General features: G+C 36.0%; 1 protein-coding gene across 3 annotated transcripts in view; it reads right to left on the bottom strand.

Moving 5' to 3' along the window:
* Nucleotides 1–23817, bottom strand: part of BRDT (bromodomain testis associated) — a 52711-nt gene that overhangs the window by 19192 nt on the left and 9702 nt on the right. For all 3 annotated transcript variants that reach the window (XM_012440387.2, XM_012440386.3, XM_012440388.2), the window contains 11 exons: nucleotides 22339–22511; nucleotides 21359–21706; nucleotides 20447–20575; nucleotides 19624–19812; nucleotides 18821–18993; nucleotides 18458–18747; nucleotides 18255–18368; nucleotides 17887–18024; nucleotides 7667–7728; nucleotides 6930–6980; nucleotides 4616–4787 (listed from right to left, as the gene is read on the bottom strand). In XM_012440387.2, coding sequence (XP_012295810.2) covers nucleotides 4616–4787; nucleotides 6930–6980; nucleotides 7667–7728; nucleotides 17887–18024; nucleotides 18255–18368; nucleotides 18458–18747; nucleotides 18821–18993; nucleotides 19624–19812; nucleotides 20447–20575; nucleotides 21359–21706; nucleotides 22339–22511 — 1839 coding nt within the window. The remainder of the gene's footprint in view (nucleotides 1–4615; nucleotides 4788–6929; nucleotides 6981–7666; nucleotides 7729–17886; nucleotides 18025–18254; nucleotides 18369–18457; nucleotides 18748–18820; nucleotides 18994–19623; nucleotides 19813–20446; nucleotides 20576–21358; nucleotides 21707–22338; nucleotides 22512–23817) is intronic.

Genomic DNA, 23817 nt, shown 5'->3' with positions numbered 1-23817 from the left:
ATATAACAGCCTAAATATTTTAAAAACTCAATATAATTTAGTGAAGCTTTTAATGAGGTAGGGAAACCATAAACTATAAGGGTAAGGGTAGTAATCTTTTATGGCTAAAAACTTCAACTTATGGTACCACCACCGCCCCCGCCCCCACCCCGCAATGCCTCATGCCTGCAGCACTTTGGGAGGCCAAGGCCGGCAGATCATCTGAGGTCAGGAATTTGTGACCTGCCTGGACAAAACGGTGAAACCCTGTCTCTACTAAAAATGCAAAAATTAGCGTGGCGTGCACCTGTAATCCCAGCTACTCAGGAGGCTGAGGCAGGAGAATTGCTGGAACCCTGGAGGCAGAGGCTGCATTAAGCCGAGATCACACCACTGCACTCCAGCCTGGGTGACAGAGCAAGATTCCATCTCAATGCAACAACAAAAAACTTCAACTTATAAGGAAAAAAATTAAACATTATCCATTTCTTGTGGAGACTTTCTATGTGGGTAGGGTATGATGAAAACCAGTGATGCTTAAAAATTCACTTTTTAATCTTTTATGTACTCTAGCATTTTGTCAAACTATTTTTCCAATAAGAAAACTTCAAGATAAATAGCACTTTCACCATTTAATTGTAAAGTTTAAGAAAAAAAATTATTTCCATTGAGATTTCACTCCAGAAAAAGAAAATATCCCTATATATTTTATAGCTCACATACATTTGCAATTTCCCTTGGGCATAGTGTCACCTACAGATGGCAAATGCAAACCACATTGTTTCTGAAAATATTGCTAACTGCAAAAGAACAGCCACTGTGGCACCATCTAAACTTTCCTCCATACATTAGATTACTAATAGGCATCATTATATAAACAGAATCTCAAGTAATATAACAAACTGATTCTTAATGAAGGTGTGGATATTGGCCTGACTTTTCATAGATAGGGTGCTTTCTTAAATTAGGAATAAGAGAACACCTTGACTACATTCTTGCCTTTGTTTTTCAGAGCCTATTCCTTTTCAAGGTCAAGGCTACTGCCCTAGCATTCTTCTAAAACATACTCTAGTTACGACAGTAACTTTTTCCTACTTTAGCTCTTTATAATGAGCCTTCAAATGTTCAAATCTCTCTAAAAACTCAAAACAACTCTCCTACTCCTTCAAAAAATCTATCTTCATGTTAAAGCCACAAATACCTTCCTATCCTCTTTACTAACAAAGTTCTTCCAAGAATGGTTTACATTCACTACACTCAAATTCCATTACTTCTCAATTTACAACAATCTGGTTTCTGCCCCATCACAATGGCTACTAAAAAAAGCTTCTGGAAAAGCAAAAATTCTCACATTCCCAACGTAATCCCCTCTCCCCATTCATTATCCTACTTAAGTGCTCTGCGTATGTGATACTCTTGATTTCCTTCTAAAAGAACAATCTCTCTTCCTGGGCTTCTATTACACTATTTTTCCTTTTTCTCTACCTCTGGTTCCCTCTTAACTATTTTTTCCTACTTTTACTGAGGAGGTTTTGTTTCTTAGAATTCTGTCCTTAAGCTTTTCTCTTCCTGCTCTGTAGATTTTCCTGGCTGTTTTCATTTATTCTCATGGCTTCAAGTACCTTTTACATGCTGTTAATTCCTAATTTGTAATTCCTGTTACACCCTGTTAGTTCTAGAAACCTAATTCTAGCTTTATATTTCCACTTAGATATTTTGTAACACCTCAAACATGTCCAAAATGAGTTCTATCTCCTGTTTTCAATCCAACTATTAGATAATTTCCAAGTAACTCATTCATTCTAACAAAGTCTATCAATGCTGCCACAAAAATACCTTATATATCCACATCCTTTCTATACTCGCTGTATTAGTTTTGGTCCTAACAATTTCTTTCCTAAACTATAGCATTCAGTGTCCTTACTTGGTCATAACTACATCAGAGCAGCATCTTAACCCATCCTCTAAATAGTAAGCAGCAATTTTTTACCTATTATAAAATCTGGGGCTGGGTGTGGTGGTTACTGCCTGTAATCCCAACACTGGGAGGCTGAGGTGGGCAGGTCACCAGTCTGGAGTCTGAGACCAGCCTGGCCAACATGGCGAAACCCCGACTCTATGAAAAACACAAAAATTAGACACATATGGTGGGGCATGCCTGTAATCCCAACTACTCAGGTGGCTGAGGCATGAGAATCGCTTGAACCTGGGAGGCAGAGGTTGTGGTAAGCAGAGATTATGCCACTATACTCCAGCCTGGTCAACAGGGTGAGACGCTGTGTCTCAAAAAATAGATAAAATAAAATAGAATGAAATCTGACTAGGCTTCCTATATAAAGCTCCTTGTTATACACAAATAAAAGTATACAAATTTGTATACAATTTGTTGTATACAAATTTGTATACAATTTGTTGTATACAAATAGCACTGCTATTCAAGGTAACTCATGACCTATAGCTATCATATCTTCCATTATTCTCCGAGTATCTTGAAAATGTATTTCTTTTTTTTTTTTTTTTTTTTTTTGAGGCGGAGTTTCGCTCGTTACCCAGGCTGGAGTGCAATGGCGCGATCTCGGCTCACCGCAACCTCCGCCTCCTGGGTTCAGGCAATTCTCCTGCCTCAGCCTCCTGAGTAGCTGGGATTACAGGCACGCGCCACCATGCCCAGCTAATTTTTTTTGTATTAGTAGAGACAGGGTTTCACCATGTTGACCAGGACGGTCTCGATCTCTTGACCTCGTGATCCACCCGTCTCGGCCTCCCAAAGTGCTGGGATTACAGGCTTGAGCCACCGCGCCCGGCCTTGAAAATGTATTTCTAAAAAAAGAAAGAGTAGATATAAATATTTCATACTTTGGGCCGGGGGCAGTGGCTCACGCCTATAATCCCAGCACTTTGGGAGGCCGAGGCAGGTGGATCACGAGGTCAAGAGATCGAGACCATCCTGGTCAACATGGTGAAACCCTGTCTCTACTAAAAATACAAAAAAATTAGCTGGGCGTGGTGGCGCGCACCTGTAGTCCCAGCTACTCAGGAGGCTGAGGCAGGAGAATTGCCTGAACCCAGGAGGCGGAGGTTGCGGTGAGCCGAGATTGTGCCATTGCACTCCAGCCTGGGTAACAAGAGCGAAACTCCGTCTCAAAAAAAAAAATAATAAAATAAATAAATAAATAAATAAATAATAAATAAATATTTCATACTTTGGATGTTTGTTTATTCTTCTTCCTGAAATGCCCTCCTGTGTGGCCTTACATATTTTCTCCACTGATCTCCATTCCCTTTCCCACATGAAGAGATGTAATTTTAGATAAAGACAAACTGGAATATTCAAACATAGAGTAGGGAGGCCAAGGCAGGTGGATCATCTGAGGTCAGGAGTTGGAGATCAGCCTGACCAAAATGGTAAAACCCGTCTCTACTAAAAAGACAAAAAATTAGCTGGACGTGGTGGCGCATGCCTGTAATCCCAGCTACTCAGGTGGCTGAGACAGGAAAATTGCTTGAAACCAGGAGTCGGAGGTTGCAGTGAGCCGAGATTGCGCCATTGTACTTCAGCCTAGGCAATAAGAGTAAAACTCTGTCTCAAACAAACAAACAAACAAACAAACAAACAAAAACCACACACAGAATAGTAGACAGCTTTTATACTGAAAGCTGTCAAGAAGGATCCAAATGTCTCCCTCTTCCTCCTAATCTGTGTTGCAGTAAAACAGCTTGGAAATTTATTCTGCTAGGGAGATACCTCTGCCCTTGGGTAGCTAAGTTGAAACCAGGGCACATCCTGGAGGGAAGAAGACATGGACAAGGAATATTCATATCTGCCTTTAACCTAGGCCTAAATACATCAGTGTCTCAAGGTTTAGGCATGCTCTAGGCTAAACTCATATCATAAGAACCCTTCGTGCCACACGTAACCCTTGACCCACTTCAGGAAAACCAAGCTGAGACAGGGAAAACGTTCCCTTCTCACAAGATATTAAGTCAAATGAATCTAAAAATATAAAAATTTAACCAGTTTTAGATATATAGGAACTACCATTAGGCTAGTTTTTCTAGCCCAAGTTTCCTTAACTGTTAACTCTTCTATATATCTGTAACTTCATTTCTTTACCCATAGAATCTCTATGTATCTTTCTCTTATTCTTTCCTACTTTTCTAACCTACATAGGCGTCATGTAAGTTAAAGCAGCACTTCCCAGATCTGCTCAGAATTTGGTAGTATGGGCTCTGGCAGCAACAAGAGTGTGTGTGTGTGTGTGTGTGTGTGTGTGTGTGTGTGTGTGTAAAATGCATGTATATTATACACATATATGTATATAATATATATAACATATAAATAATATTTATATATGTAGTGTATATATATCATACCAATGTACATAATTTACATGAAAGGAAATTTGGTGTGAACTGTATAATTTTCTTTCTTTTAAATATAATGAGTGCCGATAGGTATAAAGCAGATAATTTCTAACTATGTGCTTCAGTGATTATTTGTAACCTGGAATTTACTAGTTATGATTACTGGTATTTCCCAGATATTTAACATTTAAGATGACTATAGCATTTTCATATACATATAAGTTTAGAAGTCAATTTCTCAGTAACAGTTGTTTATTTGTTAATTTCTTACCTGAGGGAGGTAGAATTTGTAAAGGTGAAATGTTTTTCACAGTCTGTAAATGTTGTAATTCTTGATAATTAAATGCTAATTGGTGGTGATTTGGTGGTATTACACATGAAGGTGTGGTCTGATGAACAAGGGCAGTATTAGCAGAGGTTGTGTCTTTCACAGAATATTCTCTCTGTTAAAACAAAATCAAATAAAGTTATCACTTCATTTTAACCACACAAGAAGTATACCTAAGAGAACAGAAACACAAGAGGCAAGAATATAATTTAATACTACCTTTTAAAAATACCATTATTATTTAAGCCACACAAATCTATAATGTGTAGTTATTCCTTTTTTGCAGATGAGGAAACTAGGGTTTAAAAGGATTAAATAACTTGGCCATTATGTGGCTTACAAGAGGTAGAGTAAATCAAAGCCTATGATCTTAGTTATGAGTATGCATGTACATATTTTACATGAGTATACATGTATATTAAACAATGCTATTCACTTTTAAAAGCTTTCCTATAATTACTAAAAAACAAACAAAACAAACCCCTGGGCTTTTCTAGCAAATCTAGAGACCAATTCATTTACTTTAGCTCTTTTTCCTTACTGTATCATAGAGATAAGGGGATAAATTTAAAATTACATTATGGTCAACCCAAAAGACTATCAATCAATTCTAATTCAATATTCAGGTAATTATTAAGTAAAAGCTGTAGTGTAATAATAGCTAACATTTATTTAACGTTTACTATTTGTGAGGTACCAGGGTAAGTCCTTTATATAGTTTTTCTTTAATTCTCACAATAATCCTATGAGTTAGGTATTTTTGTCTCTACTTACATTTTCAATAGGACTTAGAAATAATAGAAGCAGCTTACCTAAAATCTCACACCTATTCTGCGGTGAAGTCACAGTACCGAGCCCAGTAACCTTATCTACTAAGCTCTGAGCTGTAGATAGTACAGAGATAAATAAGACAGTCTTTCTCCTTTGTCTAACAAGGTATTGGGGTGAGTGAGTAGGCAGGAAAGTGTATGAATAACATCTACGCAAATGTGAATAAAACAAATGCGATAGAAATGTTTATCCCAATAATATACACCAAGGCCGAAGCTTAAAGCCTAATGCTCAGGTTTAAATCAGGCAAAAAAAAAAAAATCACTTTCTGAACTACACAAATATATACTTTCATACATGAACCTATGGAGTAATATGTACTATCTATATATACTATCTTTTACCATAAATAGGTATTTTTTTCTCAGTGAGTGAAAGTGAAAAAATTTTGACCAAAAATAGACCACAAAGGTGGAATTCTTCATGCTACATATTAAGATGAAAATGCTTTCAGAGTTTCTTCATAACTTGACATAATTTTTTGATTCCACTAATACACCTCTGGCAAGACAGACCATCTATATCTTCTTCCCATTCAAAAAGGATGGGAAGGCCAGGCATGGTGGCTCATGCCTGTAATCCCAGCACTTGTGGAGGTTGAGGTGGGCAGGTCACCTGAAGTCTGGAGTTCAAGACCAGCCTGGCCAATATGGTGAAACCCCCAATTCTACTAAAAATACAAAAATTAGCTTGGTGTGGAGGTATGTGCCTATAGTTCAGTCCCAGCTACTCTGGAGACTGAGGCGTGAGAATTGCTTGAACCAGAAAGACAGAGGTTGCAGTGAGCCAAGATCATGCCACTGTACTCCAGCCTGAGTGACAGAGCAAGACACTGTCTCAAAAAAAGTATATATATATTATATATAATAGTATTAATATAATACTAATATATTAATATAATTACATATTGTATAATGTAACATATAGTGTATATATAGTATATATTATATAATGTAATATATAGTATATATAATGTATATGTGTATTATCTATAACAGTGTAATATATAGTATGTATAATACATAGTATGTTATATATGTGATGTATAATATACATTATATATAGTAAAATATATATTATACATCATATATAGTAAAATATATATTATACATTATATATAGTATATACAACATAGTATATAATTATACATAGTATACACTATATATATAATGTATATACATTACACATTAACATATACTATATATAATGTATAATATATATAATTTCACTTATGTGTCCAAAGCCCTTTCTGTTATATACTCCAAGCCATCTAATTCCTTATAAATACCCTCAGCTTCCATATTTCTCTGAATGTATTTGCTGTGCTTTTCTTTGCTTCTCTTCATACTATTATTTTAAAAAATAACCCCCTAATCTGTATGTAAACCATTTCTTCCCGTTCTTTAAAGCCCATTTTAAGCTTTACCTGTGTGATGCCTGTCCTTTCTTCAGGCAGTATACATTCTTTCTTCATTTTCTAAAAGTAATTATATAGATTATAGCATTAATCATTATCTCTCAACCATGTGATTATATTTCTTTTTCACAAATTCGAGCTCTTTCAAAACAATGTTATTTGTTATTGTGCTTCTCTAACTTAGTTGGATGTTAAATAAATACTTCTGTTTGAGAGGAGTACAAATGGAAAAAAATTCATATGAGGATGACAACTTGAGCTAGTAAAAAAGTCACTTCTGTTCTTTTCAAAGCACATCAATTGCTAGTCAAACATAGATATGCTAAAATAGATAGCTGGCAATTATAAGTTTTATCTGTAGAAACCTTAGCTACCATTCTCCTACCATCTTTTGAGAAATTTCACTTAACTGTACGCATAGTTCTGTACACTCACTCGGGATACCAAGGTCATCCCTCTGTATTCAGGCCCTCAGAGATAAGCTGAAGCTTCTAGAATTTGTTGTAACTTATCTGTTTGGCTTATGTAACAGTTATATCTTATTGAGAAATGAAGCCAAATAGTTTCCCTATTTGGTCTTCTTCAGAAAGAAATCATTGAACATTTAGTTGATAAGCTAAAACAAGTGACAACTTTCTTCATGTAAATAAAATTGAAAACAATTTTAAAGAAAGCTACTACTATACCCATGAGTTATAACATACATACTTTTAAAATTCAGAGGTACAAATAAAGAATTAACTTACCATTACATTCTCTTTAGAAGGAGAATCATTTGGTGTTACTTCTGTTAACTTGGGTAACATTTCTGCAAATGTATACACATACATATTTTAATATTTATTAGCTTAAAAAATAACCAAGTTATAATTTTTCCATATTAGAAATACAGTGGAGCCTGGGCATGGTGGCCGACGCCTGTAATCGCAGCACTTTGGGAGGCGAGGTGGGCGGATCATGGGGTCAGGAGATCGAGACCATCCAGGCTAACACAGTGAAACCACGTCTCTACTAAAAATACAAAAATTAGCTGGGCGTGGTGGCCCATGCCTGTAGTCCCAGCTACTCTGGAGGCTGAGGCAGGAGAATCGCTTGAACCTGGGAGGCAGAGGTTTCAGTGAGCTGAGATCATGCCACTGCACTCCAGCCTGGGCAACAATGCAAGACTCTTGTCTCAAAAAAAAAAAAAAAAAAAAAAATACAGTGGTGATTTCAAGAAAATGCCTTTAATACCAACCTCTCCTTATATTCACAGGTTTTTGCCCTCTTTGAGTCAGCTAAAATTTCTGAAGGGATACCTGCTTTCAAGATATTTCATTTTCCCATAGTGTAACAAATATCCACTCACAAATTTCAATTTACATTATGTTTAGGCAGAAAAGTGCAGTACGTTACTTAACAGTAAAGAGCTTGAATAAGTGACAGTTTAAAAAGGAGTATGTTATAACAGAGATAATAAGGTTTTAAACAAGCAGCATCCATTATGCTAAAATCATCTTTTATCAAGTAGCCATAAATAGAACACTAAGAGGCTTAATTTTTAAAAATTAACAATTTACTCTAAGAGAAGGGGATGTAATTTATCTGAGAGGATACAGTCTTTTATTAAAAGCAAAGCTATTTTAGTTCTGTGGAAAGGTCTGCTCTGCTTACTAAGCTCTAATATTCTACCTGATTACTACTAAGCTATTTGGCAGCCTCAGCTACACAGCAACAAATGGGTTTTATAGTATCTCCTCTGCCTTTAGAAATACTGTGCAGCTGACACTGGCAGTAGGAGTAGACATAAAAAGAGCTCTCTCCGTCAGGGTGTTGGTGGGTTTCTCTTTCTTTGTCCTACAATTGTTTCTGATGTTATCCTCCCCAGTCATAATCCTGGATCAGTAAGGTAAAGCACCAAACTGGTAGTAACTGCTTTGATCTGTCTTTCCATGCCAGCTTTCATGACCACCTGTATATTTGTTTCAGGCTCCAGGACACCAAGGCTGGTCAACACCAAACATTATTCAAACTTAAAACAGTCTAATTTTAATAATTACCTTCTGCCTCCCAAAATGCCATCAGTTTTCACTGGATGTGTTACTGTTCTTTCCTCTCCTAAAATGTTTGATGCTGGACATTGTTAAAATTGCTAAATGCCACTCACTGACATCCTTTAAAGAATTCAAGTATTTAAAATGACATGAACCATCTTAATGTCACTCAGCTAAGTATTATTTAAGTGTTGGGGGTTAGGCATGGGGGAAGAGGAGACAGACTGAAAAGATTGAGAATATAGACCAGCCTGGCCAACATGTTGAAACACCATCTCTAGTAAAAATACAAATATTAGCCAGGTGTGGCAGCATGCATCTGCAGTCTCAGCTACCTGGGAGGCTGAGGCAGGAGAACTGCTTGAACCCAAAAGGCGGAGGTTGCAATGAGCCGAGATTGCACCACTGCACTCCAGCCTGGGTGACAGAGCCAGACACTGTCTAAAAATAATCATCATCATAAAGGAGAAATTATGGTTTCAGTTTTGAACAAAAAAACCCAAAAACCAAAAAGACTTCATTAATATGATCATATATGTATATCTAAACTTCTAAATTATCTAAATATGCACCTAAAACTACTTTATCCTAAAATACAAACTCTTAAGTATAGTACAAATATGACATACCAGACTGGTGTTCTGCTAAAAAAAAAAAAAAAATTCAAGGACATCACCTTAGTTTTCTAACATGTAAAACTAAGCTCAAAATTATTATAAACTTAGCACCTTAAAATCTAAAGGTATTAGCAAAAGGCATCAAGGAATTTTAATTAAAAAAATAAAAATACCTACTACATATGTCTTACAAAAGTCTCAGCATTTTGCTTCTCATTCTAATCTTACATAATTGACTTTTTAACAGCATAATAAGCTAAAACTACATAGATATGCTTATTCATGAGTTCCTGGTCTTTGAAATTAAAAGATGAACACATATTTTCACTACTAAACTTACAAGCGTATTTCAATTAGTGAAGAAGCTCTATCAGGGCTAGCAAACATCAATTAAAATTGATAACAAGGCTGGGCATGATAGCTAACACTTGTAATCCCAGCACTTTGGGAAGCCAAGGCAGGCTGATCACCTGAGGTCAGGAGTTCAAGAGCAGCCTGGCCAACATGGTGAAACCCTATTACCACCAAAAATACAAAAATTAGCTGGGCGTGTTGGTGCAAACCTGTAATCCCAGCTACTAAGGAGGCTGAGGCACAAGAATCACTTAAACTCGGGAGGCAGAGGTTGCAGTGAGCCAAGACTGCACCACTGCACCCCAGCCTGGGCGACAGAGCAAGACACCGTTTCAAAAAATAAAAAAATAAATAATAAATAAAAAGTCAGTAACAATAATGACAACATATACTTTGTCAACTAACTTCTCCAGGGAACTATGACATGTATGCCCCTACCTTAAGAGTATCAAAGTGGATAATATATGTATTACTAAACAAATGGATATCGTGGCTCATATTCTAATTTAATTATAAATGCTCTGATTTCACATTTTCCCCAAAAACTCAAACTAAAATTTTGATGACAAAGTTTTCATTTAAAGCTGTCAAAAAAAGTTAACCATAGGCCAGGCACGGTGGCTCACGCCTGTGATTCCAGCACTTTGGGAGGCCAACGCAGGCAGATCACCTGAAGTCGGGAGTTCAAGACCAGCCTGGCCAACGCAGTGAAACCCTTTCTCTACTAAAAATACAAAAATTAGCCTGATGAGGTGGCAGGTGCCTGTCATCCCAGCTAATGCGGGAGGCTGAGGCAGAGGTTGCAGTAAGTGGAGATCATGCCACTACACTCCAGCCTGGGTGAAACAGCAAGACTCTGACTAAAAAAAAAAAAAAAAATTTTTACCATAGAATTTTAAAAAGAGCTGCAATCATAGAGATTTGATTAAAGAGTTTATTTAATATCTATCACCAATCAAAGCACTGAGATAAAGAGATACTAAATATTATCAATAAGCCAATTTGAACTAAAAAACTTGAAAAGTTGAATAGGAACATTAAAAAAAAAAAGGGATATGATGCCATATATAGCAGAAATAATTACTAAAGACTTTTAAATTAGGAAAAGGAATCACACTTTTGTTATAGGGGACAGACTATAGAAAATGACTGGTAGGCCAGGCTCAGTGACTCATGCCTATAATCCCAGCACTTTGGGAGGCCAAGGCAGATGGATCACTTGAGGTCAGGAGTTCAAGATCAACCTGGCCAACAAGGTGAAAACCCGTCTCTACTAAAAATACAAAAAGTAACCAGGTATGGTGGTGCATGCCTGTCGTCCCAGCTACTTGGAAGGCTGAGGCATGAGAATTGCTTGAACCCAGAAGTCAGAGGTTGCAGTGAACTGAGATTGAGTGACTGCCCTCCAGCTCTGCCAACAGAGAGAGACTCTCTCTCTCTCTCAAAAAAAAAAAGGAAATGTATTAAAGTCTAAAATAATTTAATAAACTCTAATCATTTACCTTAAGATTTCTAGCTTGAATGGCAAAGATTATTTAGAGACTTTCCTTGTATACTTCCTGCACTTACTAAATTATCCTCCTCTAAAAAGTTAAAATAAAATCTAGACTTCAAAAAAGTTTGTCAGTTTTCAAATCGTGCATGAAAAAAAATCATATCCTTGTCACATCTATATAAGACCTAGGTTGTAGTACTAAAATTACAGATTTCTTTGTTCCTGTTTTGAAGTCACCCATAACTCTGAAAGCTTTTTTTCAAAAAAGAAACAAATATTATTTAAAGAACTTATAAATTTCATTCTCTGAACATTACATTAAATCCAATAAAAAGGATGAAGTGACAAATTCACTAAGTCTTAAACAGCGAAAGAAAAACAGTGAATTGATGTCATGACCATTTAGTTTCTTTGTGTTTAACTGTGTAAAAATTGAAACTAAGTACACCAAAGAAATTCTATTTCACACTAATCAAGTATCTGAGCTTCTATTTAGACAGTTCCTGGAGTTATTTCCTATAAGGTTTTAATTAAAAGCACTCCTATTGATGTGATGTTCTTTTTGATTTTTTTTCTCAGTATCATTGTTAGTCACAGGATTAAAGCTATTAGTTATATTCCTCTCTGTATATTACTCAAGGTAATCTCAAGGTTGTTGAGCATTAGAAAAGTTTCAATAGCTTATGTGTGCATTCTAGCACAGCATAGCCAAAATAGGATATACATGCATTAGAACTGATTTCATTTTCAAGGCTTAGCTACATCTTTGATGTGACATTTAATGATTTTAGTTATGAAAAATTATTTTAAAATATTTTATATTTATTCTGATGTTTAATTAATGTTCTTGACTTATCTGCATACGATGACACCAGTCAAAAAGGCAAATGATAATAGTTGGCCGGGCATGGTGGCTCACACTTGTAATCTCAGAACTTTGGGAGGCCAAGGCGGGTGGATCATGAGGTCACAAGTTCGAGACCAGCCAGGCCAACATGGTGAAACCTCGTCTCTACTAAAATGCAAAAATTAGCCGGGAGTAGGGGTGTGCACCTGTAATACCAGTTACTCGGAAGGCTGAGGTAGGAGAATTACCGGAACCCGGGAGGTGGAGGTTGCAGTGAGCTGAGATCTCACCACTGCACTCCAGCCTGGACGACAGAGCAAGACTCCATCTCAAAAAAAAAAAAAAAAGATAAATGATAAAACCAAATCTCATTAAAGTTTGCAATGATGTGCTGCTTCTAGTCCATAGAGCCCTCATTTTCATTTTACAAGGATTTGGGATTTCATTACAACTATCTTGAAACTGATTTGGTATCTTGTTTAAAATGAGAATTAAGTGAATTTCCTAGATTTTTAAATAAAACTTTCCTTGGAAATCAATGCTCCACCATGTGATCAATCCTACTTAACAAAGCAGAATTAAGGAGGTGAGGGTGATCTGGCTGTGACCCCTGTCACCCCATTGATCAAAGCGTTGATTCAGCTGATCTGGATGGCTAGGAAGGTACCCCTTCCTCCCTCATCACTCCATGTATGTCCCTCCCAAAGCTGTGCACTTGGTTGAAGAGGAGCTTCTCTGATAGAGGACTGTTCATCAGTCAAGGGTATATGAGTAGCTGTGCTCCCCTGCTAGAACCTCCAAACAAGTTCTCAAAGCAGAACTAAGTCTATATTTTTAAAAGTGCTTAAACTAAAGTGTGGGGATGATGAAAGATAACCATTTAAGTAATGTGGAATAATAAATAGCTTCAACACTACTTACAACACTCAAAGATTTTTCAGATATTTAACCTTAAAACATTTGCCACACCTAAACAGAATAATGATATTTTAGTAAACTCATAATACAGTATAAGAAGTCAATATTTTAAAAATTCAGAAAAATTAAAGCCCCATCTCTGACACAAAAATTATAAAAGACTGACTTATTAAGAAAATTGCCTATAGCCAAACTGCTTTAAAAAAAATCCAGGAAGACAGATACTAAATGAAAACTACATTAAGAAAATATTACTAAAGAACAGGCGTGGTCACTCATGCCTGTAATCCCAGCACTGGGAGGCCAAGGTGGTTGGATCACCTGAGGTCAGGAGGTTGAGACCAGCCTAGCTAACATGGTGAAACCCTAACTCTACCAAAAATACAAAAAATTAGCTGGATGTGGTGGCAAACGCCTGTAATCCCCGCTACTTGGGAGGCTGAGGCACGAGAATTGGTTGAACCTGGGAGGCAGAGGTTACAGTGAGTCAAGGTTGCACCACTGCACTTCAGCCTGGGTGACAGAGTGAGACTCCATCTCAAAAAAAGAAAGAAACAAAAAGAAAAAAGAAGAGAAGATTATTAAAGATCAATATCTTTCTATTAAAAGATAATTTTTTCACAAAGCTCTCAGAAAAGTTTCCTCTATTAAAATTTTGAAGAAATACAATTATATTCATATCTTCTGTCTTTAATAAATAATCAAAAGCCAATTACTAATCAAAACTTTTTTTTTTTTTTTTTGAGTCTAACTCTGTCACCCATGCTGGAGGGCAGTGGCATGATCTTGGCTCACCGCAACCTCCGCCATCCTGGTTCAAGCAATTCTCCTGCCTCAGCCTCCCGAGTAGCTGGGACTACAAGTGTGCTCCACCACACCTGGCTAATTTTTTAGTAGAGATGGGATTTCACCATGTTGGCCAGGCTGCTCTTGAACTCCTGACCTCAAGTGATCTGCCCACCTCAGCCTCCCAAAGTGCAGAGATTACAGAAATGAGCCACCTCGCTCAGCCAAATAAATAACCAAATCCTATTATCTTCAACAAATAATCAAAAGCCTACTAATCAGAACTCTGGAATCCTGATATCCAACTGCAAGCTTCAGTTCTGGCCAAATCACAATTAATTTTAAAGCAATAGAAATTTATAGGCCGGGCATAATAGCTCACACCTGTAATCCCAGAACTTTGGGAGGCTGAGGTGGACGGATCATTTGAGCTCAGGAGTTCAAGATCAACCTGGGAAACATGTCAAAATTCTGTATGTTTTTGTTGAAAAAAGTACCAAAATTAGCCCAGTGTGATGGCACATGCCTGCAGGCCCAGCTACTTGGCAGGCTGAGGTGGGAGGATGGCTTTAGCCTAGGAGGCAAAGGATGCAGTGAGCTGAGATTGTGCCACTGCACTGTAGCCTGGGTGACAGAGCCACACCCTGTCTCAAAAAAAAAAAATCATATTTATATTTTCTTTTCTTTTTTTTTTAGTTTTTGGTTTTTTTGAGACTGAGTTTTGCTCTTGTTGCCCAGGCTGGAGTGCAATGGCACAATCTCAGCTCATTGCAACCTCTGCCTCCAGGATTCAAGTGATTCTCCTGCGTCAGCCTCCTGAGTAGCTGGGATTACAGACGTGCCAACCATGCCAGGCTAACTTTATATTTTTAGTAGAGATTGGGTTTCTCCATGTTGGTCAGGCTGGTATTAAACTCTGGACCTCAGGTGATCCACCCACCTTGACCTCCCAAAGTGCTGGGATTACAGGTGTAAGCCAGCGCGCCCAGTCATTTTCCATTGATTTTTACTGATGTAGCAGATAAAGTTTTTGCTGATGTGCCTAATTTTCATATATTAGATTTTCTTAGTAAACAGCCCCATTTTGCCCATGCTTGAAACTTTGACATAGAATTTGCCATCCATTCCTTGAGAACGTTATTGGTATAAGAATAGTAGGTGCTTTAATTATTTTTATAGCAGATACTGCTATTGATACAATTTGTCTTGCTTATTTTTTTAATAATTTTCAGAGTTTTTTGTTATTTGCATTGTTGCTGTTCCCAGGGAAGTAAAAAATGTTCTTAGTTTACACGCTAGAAATTAAAAGCCTTTAAATATTTTAATGGCTGCAACTGAAATTAATATTTAGAACATTAGAACGTGTGGAGAAAGGCAAAAAAAAATTAGAACAACATTTAGTATTAAGCAAAGATATAATTTTTTCCCATTTGTCTTTGCATTTGCAATTTATAACATAAAGTGTTTTTCCAATAAAGTACATAGTTTGTTCCTAAAACAATTAAAATTTCAAAAATAAATAACAACTCACACTATCAGATTAGAAGACAAATTGACTTTGTGTCATGACTTGTGCACTATCTATAATGTAGGTTCAAATATAAAAATGTGCCACTTTAGGCTGGGCGCAGTGGCTCATGTCTGTAATTCCAGCAGTTTGGGAGGTCAAGGAGGGAGAATCAGTTGAGGTCAGGAGTTCAAGACCAGCCTGGCCAACATGGTGAAATCCAATTTCTATTAAATACACAAAAATTAGCATGGTGGCACATACTTGTAATCCCAGCTACTCAGGAGGCTGCAGTGGGAGGATCACTTGAACCAGGGAGGTGGAGGGTGCAGTAAGCCTCAATCACACTGCAATCCAGCCTGGGCTACAGAGAGAGAATCTGTCGAAAAAAAGAAAAAAAAAAAAAAAAAAAAAAAAAACCACCCAAAAAACAAAAAACTTGCTACTTTGATTTTAACATTATATACTTTTAAATTCCTTTTAATTGAAACAGATGACATTCAACAAAAATGTCAGTCATAAAATAAAAATTCAACACAACAATGTTTTAGAATTTGGATTCTGAGGTTTATTTTGATAGAATGTTGGGAAAATAGAGAATATATATTGCACCATTTTAAGAACACAAGTTACTGATAAACATTCTTTCCTCCAAGAAACATATAATAATATTGTATCAGAAACTGATAATTTATATAAAAATTAAGGTATTTTATTGAAAACTCTGTATTATATAGTACTTTTCCTCTAATACTTGAGGTATTTATCGATTATAATTGGATAATTCAAACTAACAGGTACAACAAGAGTTTATCCTACAAATAAAAGACAAAGTGCTCTAACTTATTAGACCACAAATGCTTTATTAGATGAAATTACAAATGCTAATTACAATTTAAAATACTAAATGCAACTTAGGTTTTCCAGTATTGTTCTATGCTTAAAAAGTCAAATATAGAAATACCGTATAATTAGAGCCCTACATTTTAAAATGTTCTAATACGACAAATTCCAAAAAAAGTAAAAATTCTACTTATTCTCCCAAAATGTTTACCACTATATATTTTAGAAATGTAAAAACAAAACACAGCAATCAGCATCATATAAATGCAAACTAAACAGAAATAAGAGTGAAATAGAATGTATTGCAAGTCAGCAGACCCTACTAAGCATACTGAAAAAAAAGAGGTGGTTTTAATAATTCTAAGAATTCCTAATGTCACAATATTCTCTCTAAGATGTTTCTTTAAAAAAGAGATTTGAATCTCACAAGAAATACCTCATTTAAAATAAGCAAAATTTAGGGACAAAGGTGTCCTGCATTTTGAATTTGCTTTTTGGTCAATAAAGATGGAACACCACTGCCAAGTCAGTATTCTTGGGGCAGTGATTATTGATCAATTATGTAATCATTAATAGAAAAGGACAAAGAAAACATAAATGACCTAAGCGTGATACAACTGCTAAACTACAAAATAATATGGCACTTGAGTATAGCTAAGAATTTGAATTTAAAGTACATTTTTCTATAGATGGAAGAAAATATTCTACAGTGAAGAAATCAAAGAAGTAGAAAAAAAAAATTTTGATTTACAGCTTCTGGGATGACTGGTTTCTTTCTTTCTTTTTTTTTTTTAATTCAATCAACAAGTGGATAATAAATTTTTTTTTTTTTTTTGGAGACAAAACCTCGCTCTGTCGCCCAAGCTGGAGTGCAGTGGCGCGATCTTGGCTCACTGCAACCTCCGCCTCCTGGGTTCAAGCAATTCTCTGGCCTCAGCCTCGAGAGTAGCTGGGACTACAGGTGTGTACCACCAAGCCTGGCTAATTTTTGTATTTTTAGTAGAGACAGGGTTTCACTATGTTGGTCAGGCTGGTCTTGAACTCCTGATCTCGTGATCCACCTGCCTCGGCCTCCCAAAGAGCCGGGATTACAGGCATAAGCCGCCGCACCCGGCCAGGATGACTGGTTTCTTAACTTAAAAATGATTATTCAATTCAGAACACAGTATCTCAACAGGGCAACCCTTGCAACATTAGAGTGATCTGATAGATCATGGAGAATAAAGTGAAAGGTGCTCTCAAATAATCTTTTATTTCATAAAACAAGTAAAGATAATTATTATATATTAAGATTTGAAATTATTTATTAAGAGACTATCCCTCCTTGAGTAAACTTCTTTTCAACATTACAAACCTACATGTCATATACATATAATATGAAGTTTCATTTTACATAGTACCTCTTTTAGGGAAAATATTAAGATTGTCAACATACAATTAAATAATGAGTGTGACTACAAACCATGGATTCTGGGTAAGTGACAAATATTTCTTCAAAATATAAATCAATATTACAGGGGAAAAAAATGCTCCCACCAACAGAGGTACACTAAGGAGACAGCTAACCTGATTGAGAATCACTGCTGTCTAAAGAGCTTGAATCACTGCTGCAACTTTCAGAGTCTGATGAGCTGCTGCCACTGCTGCTGGTCTCACTTAGTCGGGAACCACTTCCAACAGTTTTGGGTGGTTGCGTTTTCTCAGCTACAAAACAGAGAAACATTAAAATGCCAATAGAACTGAACAGTTGCAGGAACATTTAAAAATTGCCACCTAGGCTGGGCATGGTTGCTCTGGCCTGTAATCCCAGCACTTTGGGAGGCCAAGGTGGGAGGACCACATGAGGCCAGGAGTTCAAGACCAGCCTGGGCAACATCATAAGACCCCGTCTCTACAAAAATAAAAAAATAATAAATATAAAAGCTGCCACCTACATTTTGTTTGACGTTTTCTAGAATTTAACTGATTATTGACATCCAGGAGCCGCTTTTCTAACTCCTGTTTTTTCTGTGAGTGAAGTTCTTCTTTGGACATCATTGTTTTCTTAGCTGTGTGATTTAGGAGGGAAGAAAGTGAGTATAACCAAAAATTAACACAAATACCAGACTGATTTATATTAATATACAGAAATACATACCAGTAGGTTTTAATGGTCTTTTTCTTAGACATGCTGAAACATATTTTTCTAATTCTCTTAGTGTTGATGCTTTCAGTGTTTCAAAGTCTATCTCTATCTCATCCGGATTGGAATTTCTCAGAGAAGGCTCTCTTGATTGTATTATATCAACTACTCGCCCAAGTTTATCTCCAGGGAGTTTGTTTATATCCAAACTTAACTGCCTTTTCTCATCATAGTTCATAGGTTTAGCATTATCTTCATCTTCAGGTTTTAGACCAAAGAACTGTTGTTTCCTTTTCTTTGGCTGACTGCAACAAAAACTAAATTTAGTCAAACTTATAGTTATTATCTTAATAAGCTACGTTAATAAGAGATACTTACTTTCCCTTGGACTTTTCCTTTAGTTTCATTTGCTTACACGCTTTTCTTGGATTTTCATTGCTGTTATTAACCTTTTCTATTTTCTTTTCCTTTTTAGACTTTTCTTTCGTTTTCATTAGCTTACGTAAAGGTTCTTGGGACAAAACCTGGAGCTGTTGACGTACAGCTTTAAGCTGATAAAAGAAAAAAATCTGTAAACCTTCATGGCTCTAAATAATTAAAGAAACTAGAAAAAAATTAAGTCACTCCAAAGTCAAGAGTATCCTTTGTGAAATTCATTTCTTACTACATTTCCTTCAAGTTTTTATTTAACTTCACAAAATCACTGAATTTTTAAAGGGCATGTATTAAATTACAAAACCTATCTTGTGCTCAACCCATAAACTTAAATATTCATCTACAAACAGATCAAGAACAATTAACATTTCCAGGTGGTCTTAAGTTTTTTGTTTTTTTGAGCCAGGGTCTTGCTCTGCCACCAGGTGGGAGTACAGTGGTGTGATACCAGCTCACAGCAGCCTTGACCTCCTGGGGTCAAGTGATACTCCTGCCTCATTTAAAAAAAATTTTTTTGTAGAGATGTGGTCTCACTATGTTGCCCAGATAACATGATTTTTAAAATAACATATGTTTACAATGAATATTTGGTCAGGAAAGAGTATTAAACATTACAAATTTGTCAAGAAGTAAATAAAGCCAGAGTTATGAAGTGATCTAACTACAACAGCTTCAAATCTACAGAAAAAAATTTAATAGATTAGCAGCTTATAGAAAGAATATCAAAATTTCTATCAATCAACTACCTGCTCCTGAAGCTTTGCAAGACGCTGAACTCGTTCATCTTTAGAATCATCAGAAGAGTTCCCTTTAGAGAAGTCTTCATTAGTGTTTCCTCTACCAATTGTTTCTGTGATATCTGTTTTGATGCAACATAAAGGTATACTCTCAACAGATTCATCTGGGATCGTTGCAAAATGTGTTTCAAAAACATCCTATAATGAAAAATTAGTTTGTTATGGTTTTTTGCATTTTTAATTTAATCCAGCCATTATAGCTTTTAATAAAAAGTACATCTCAGTGTCATATTTTGACCAGAATTCTTTTTTCCTTTAAGATATATCAGAAGAAATGTATTAAGACTCATGCTTCTCTGCCTGCCAAACTTAACAACTTTTCTCCATTTTTGGGGGGGCAAGATAAACCTCTCAAGTAATATAGGGGATCTTCTTTCAAGGGCCCTATAGTTGGTTGATCATTGTTACCTCCAAATGGTTCAGCCATTTAGACTGTCTCATCAGTGGGACATGGGCTCTAGTCAACCCTATACATCATATATCCCCTCTTCACTAATATTTCCCTGGTTTCCTCTTTATGCAGGGAAGCTTCATTAAAAGATTTGCTACTAAAGGATGCAAGAACTCAAACAACAACAACCCCCCTCTCAGTTTTAAAAGTATAATTCATAAACTGTTTTGCACTATACGTTGGTGCAAAAGTAATCGTGGTTTTTGCCTGTTAATACTTAGAGGTGTGGGTGTTATTCTTTGTCTTTTAAGTTATGCTTCTAAAAAACGTTTAAACCATCTTCAAAGGAAAAACACTTTCAGAGCACAAGTAACAGCTTACCTGAAGCATTCTTGCCATAGTCACAACTTCGTGATCTGGAGGACTGTACCTGTAGCAATTCATGAACATTAATCTAACATCCGCTGCAAATTCATAGGCATCCTTATATTCTTGGTTATCCATTTTCTCCTAAAATAAAGAAAAACTACAAGATTCACAAATAGTTCAATTTAATGTTTATTTGAGCACCTATACTGTTTATATTACAAAATAATTTAAATATGGCGGGAAAACAGTTACCCACCATCCAGATTTCACAAATGTTAAAATTTTGTTACATTCATTTTATATTTTTTAGACTTTGGAAAAAATCCAGTGAATTTTGACAAGTAGAGATAAGGAAGGAGGACATTCCAAGTAAAGAGAACAATTGGAACAAAATCACAAAAGCAGAAAAGCAGAGTGTTTTCATATAATCTTTTTTTTTGAGATAGAGTTTCCCTCTGTTGCCCAGCCTGGAGTACAGTGGCATGATCTCGGCTCACTGCAACCTCTCTGCCTCCTGGGTTCAAGTGATTCTTGTAACTCAGTCTCTGGAGTAGCTGGGACCATAGGTGTGCACCACCATGCCCAGATGTCTTTTTTTTTTTTTTTTTTTGTAGAGATGGGGTTTCACCATGGCTAGGCTGGTCTTGAACTCCTGGCCTGAAGTGATCCACCTGCCTTTGCCTCCCAAAGTGCTAGGATTATAGGCGTGAGCCACTGTGCCTGGCCTAAAACCATGGATATGTTCAAGTGGAAGAAAACAAAATGATGTATTTTTAAATTTTCCCATGACTACTCCAGGTAGTAGGACTCTGGTGATTTTAATTTTCTTGATTATTTTTAAAGATTTTTTTAAGATTTCTTTGCATTGATAAATTAATTTTATAATCAAGAAAAAGAAGTTCTTCCAATTAAGGCAACATTTACCTTAATAGTTCCAAGATCCATTGGATTTTTGACAATGTCATAGTAGTTATGGAGTCCCAAAGCATTAACGTCAACAGGGTTATAAAAGGGCCATGCATATGAAAAATGTTTCTTTGCAAGCATTTCTTTAAGAATCTCACTGCAGCACCTTAATTGTTCAGTTACTTTAACACTCTTCACGTTACATTGTTGCTGAGAATTGGGCAAAACATTCTTCAGTGTATTTTCTTTTATAAGTGGCATTCTCATTGATTTTTCTGTGAATGTTGGAGAAAATTCACTACTTGCTTTAACTACTGAAGTTGTAGGAGTTGTTGTATCTGCTTTCCTCTTCACACCTAAACACACCTTTCCTTTTGTAACCTAAAACAGAAAAATTTAACCACAAAATATATATTTAAGGTGATATTCAGAGCAATAGTTCCTTACCAGTTAAAAGAAAAAAAGGGAACAATTATCAGCACCAAGTCTTTATATAATTTACATATATTGGTGTCAATCCATGTATTAAATATTGCTAAAGGTTAACTTCCTTCCTTTTGTAGGCAAACTAAACAGTTCTAATATTTTCTTCCCACATACCAAAGAATGTCTTGTGCAAACCTTAAGATGAATGAAAAGTAAAAAATCAAAGTCATGGTTATACCAAAAAAAGTTTCTGAATACCTGAGATTAGCAAGAACATATGATTTTTAAAATAAAACTATGTAGGTGAACAATTTCTGATATCAATACTATCAAGATACCCAAACAGTAAATATTCTACCTAAGAAATATCTAAAATTTGGCTAGCCTCTTAGGTCTCTATTCATAAAATGTACAGAGAGGTGGAAACAGTATGACTTCAGATTGCTAGATGCTAAATGAATTCTTTTTTAAAAAAAGATTGCTAGATGCTGAAGACTAATTTTCCTATTAGCTGGAAAAAAAAAAAAATCCAAAGTTAAAAAGCAACGATTTTAAAACCCAAAAAAACTTACTTGAGCTACGGTTTGTGATCTAGAGTTGAGTGAAGCTCCTTGTGCCATGTTCAAGGGAGAAATAGATGTCTTAGTAAATACAGAAGGAATTGCTTGCTGCTTAAATATTTTTTCTGTTTCATTGGGCAATGATTTTTCTTTAGCAGAAGAAACAGCTATATTCTGTTGAGTGCCTGGAAAAAGATATGCCACAGTTACATATATGAATGAGTAAAGTATAAAACACCACTTTGTTAGCATTCTATTTCGCTTCCTTTAGTTCAGCTTTTTAGCAACATAAACATAGGATACTTATTTCATTTTGAAATCTACACACAAAGGGTTAGACAGGTTAGACCAATTTAGATATAATAATGGAGACTTCAATATTTGTTATTAATGGTAGGTTTATCAGTTTTATTCAAAAAGGTACCTGGCTTAAACCAAGACTAATAATAGAGCTGTGTGGTTAGCTTCAGTGAGCTATGAACATAAGCAAAAATTTCAGATACTCTAGAGACCAACCATACAGTACTATGTAGGTCTTCAGAATGCTCAGCACAAATATTCAAGGATTTCATAACTGTTACATATAGTCCATCACAGAATAAAAGATGTGAATATGATTTTCTTATCAATACATTCTTCAGAAAATCCTGCCAAAGGAACAACTGTCACATTCTTCTGCACTGTCTGTTCTCACAGAATATTATGACTTAAGACATTTGGATCATATCACTCTGAAATCTGTTATTTCAAAAGTTCAACCTTCCATCAAGGCAACTCCATTCTTCTAATTGTTCACGACAAAAACCTTGAAGTCATCTTTGACTCCACTGTCTCTCAAACTCCATATCCAACCCACCAGCAAACCTTTTTAGCTCTATCTTCCTATCTAGACTCCAAACACTTCTCACAAGTGGCATTCACTCTGGCCCAAGGCATCATCAGTGCACAACTCAATTACTGCAATAAAATCCAGGCAGGTCTTCCTTCTGCTTTGGTACTTTATAGTCTATCCTCAAAACAGCTACCAAAGTGATCTTCTAAAACTCAAATCAGTGACCTCCAATGGCTTGTAATCTCGCTAAGTAAAAACCAAAGTGCTCATAGGATATGCACGACCTGCTTGTCCACCTCCGAGTACTTCTTCCCTCTTTCCAACCTAATTTGTTATTACTTCCCTCTATCCTTACCTCACTCTAGCCTACTGGCCTTGCTCAAATTTGGTAAGCAGAAGCAGACTATTTGTTCTGCCTAAAAGAAGATATCTTTATGCCTCATTTCCTTCAGGTGTTTACTCAAATGTCACCTTGTCAACCACCCTATATAAAACAACATTTTCTCTCTACCCTATCCCCACTCACCAACTGTCTAGCTCTTATTCCCTTTATTTTTTCCATGCCATTATCACATTTGATATACAACATATAGTGATTTCTGGCTCTTCAAGTCTTGCAAAACAAACTCAGGAACTAAGTAAATTTGAATGTATTTTAA

This window comes from Aotus nancymaae, unplaced genomic scaffold (assembly GCF_030222135.1).
Source record: "Aotus nancymaae isolate 86718 unplaced genomic scaffold, 86718_ANA_hifiasm-v0.15.2.pri h1tg000122l, whole genome shotgun sequence".
In the NCBI taxonomy this organism is placed as follows: domain Eukaryota; kingdom Metazoa; phylum Chordata; class Mammalia; order Primates; family Aotidae; genus Aotus; species Aotus nancymaae.
Note: the sequence above shows the minus strand (reverse complement) of the source record. Positions and strands in the feature narration are given on the sequence as shown.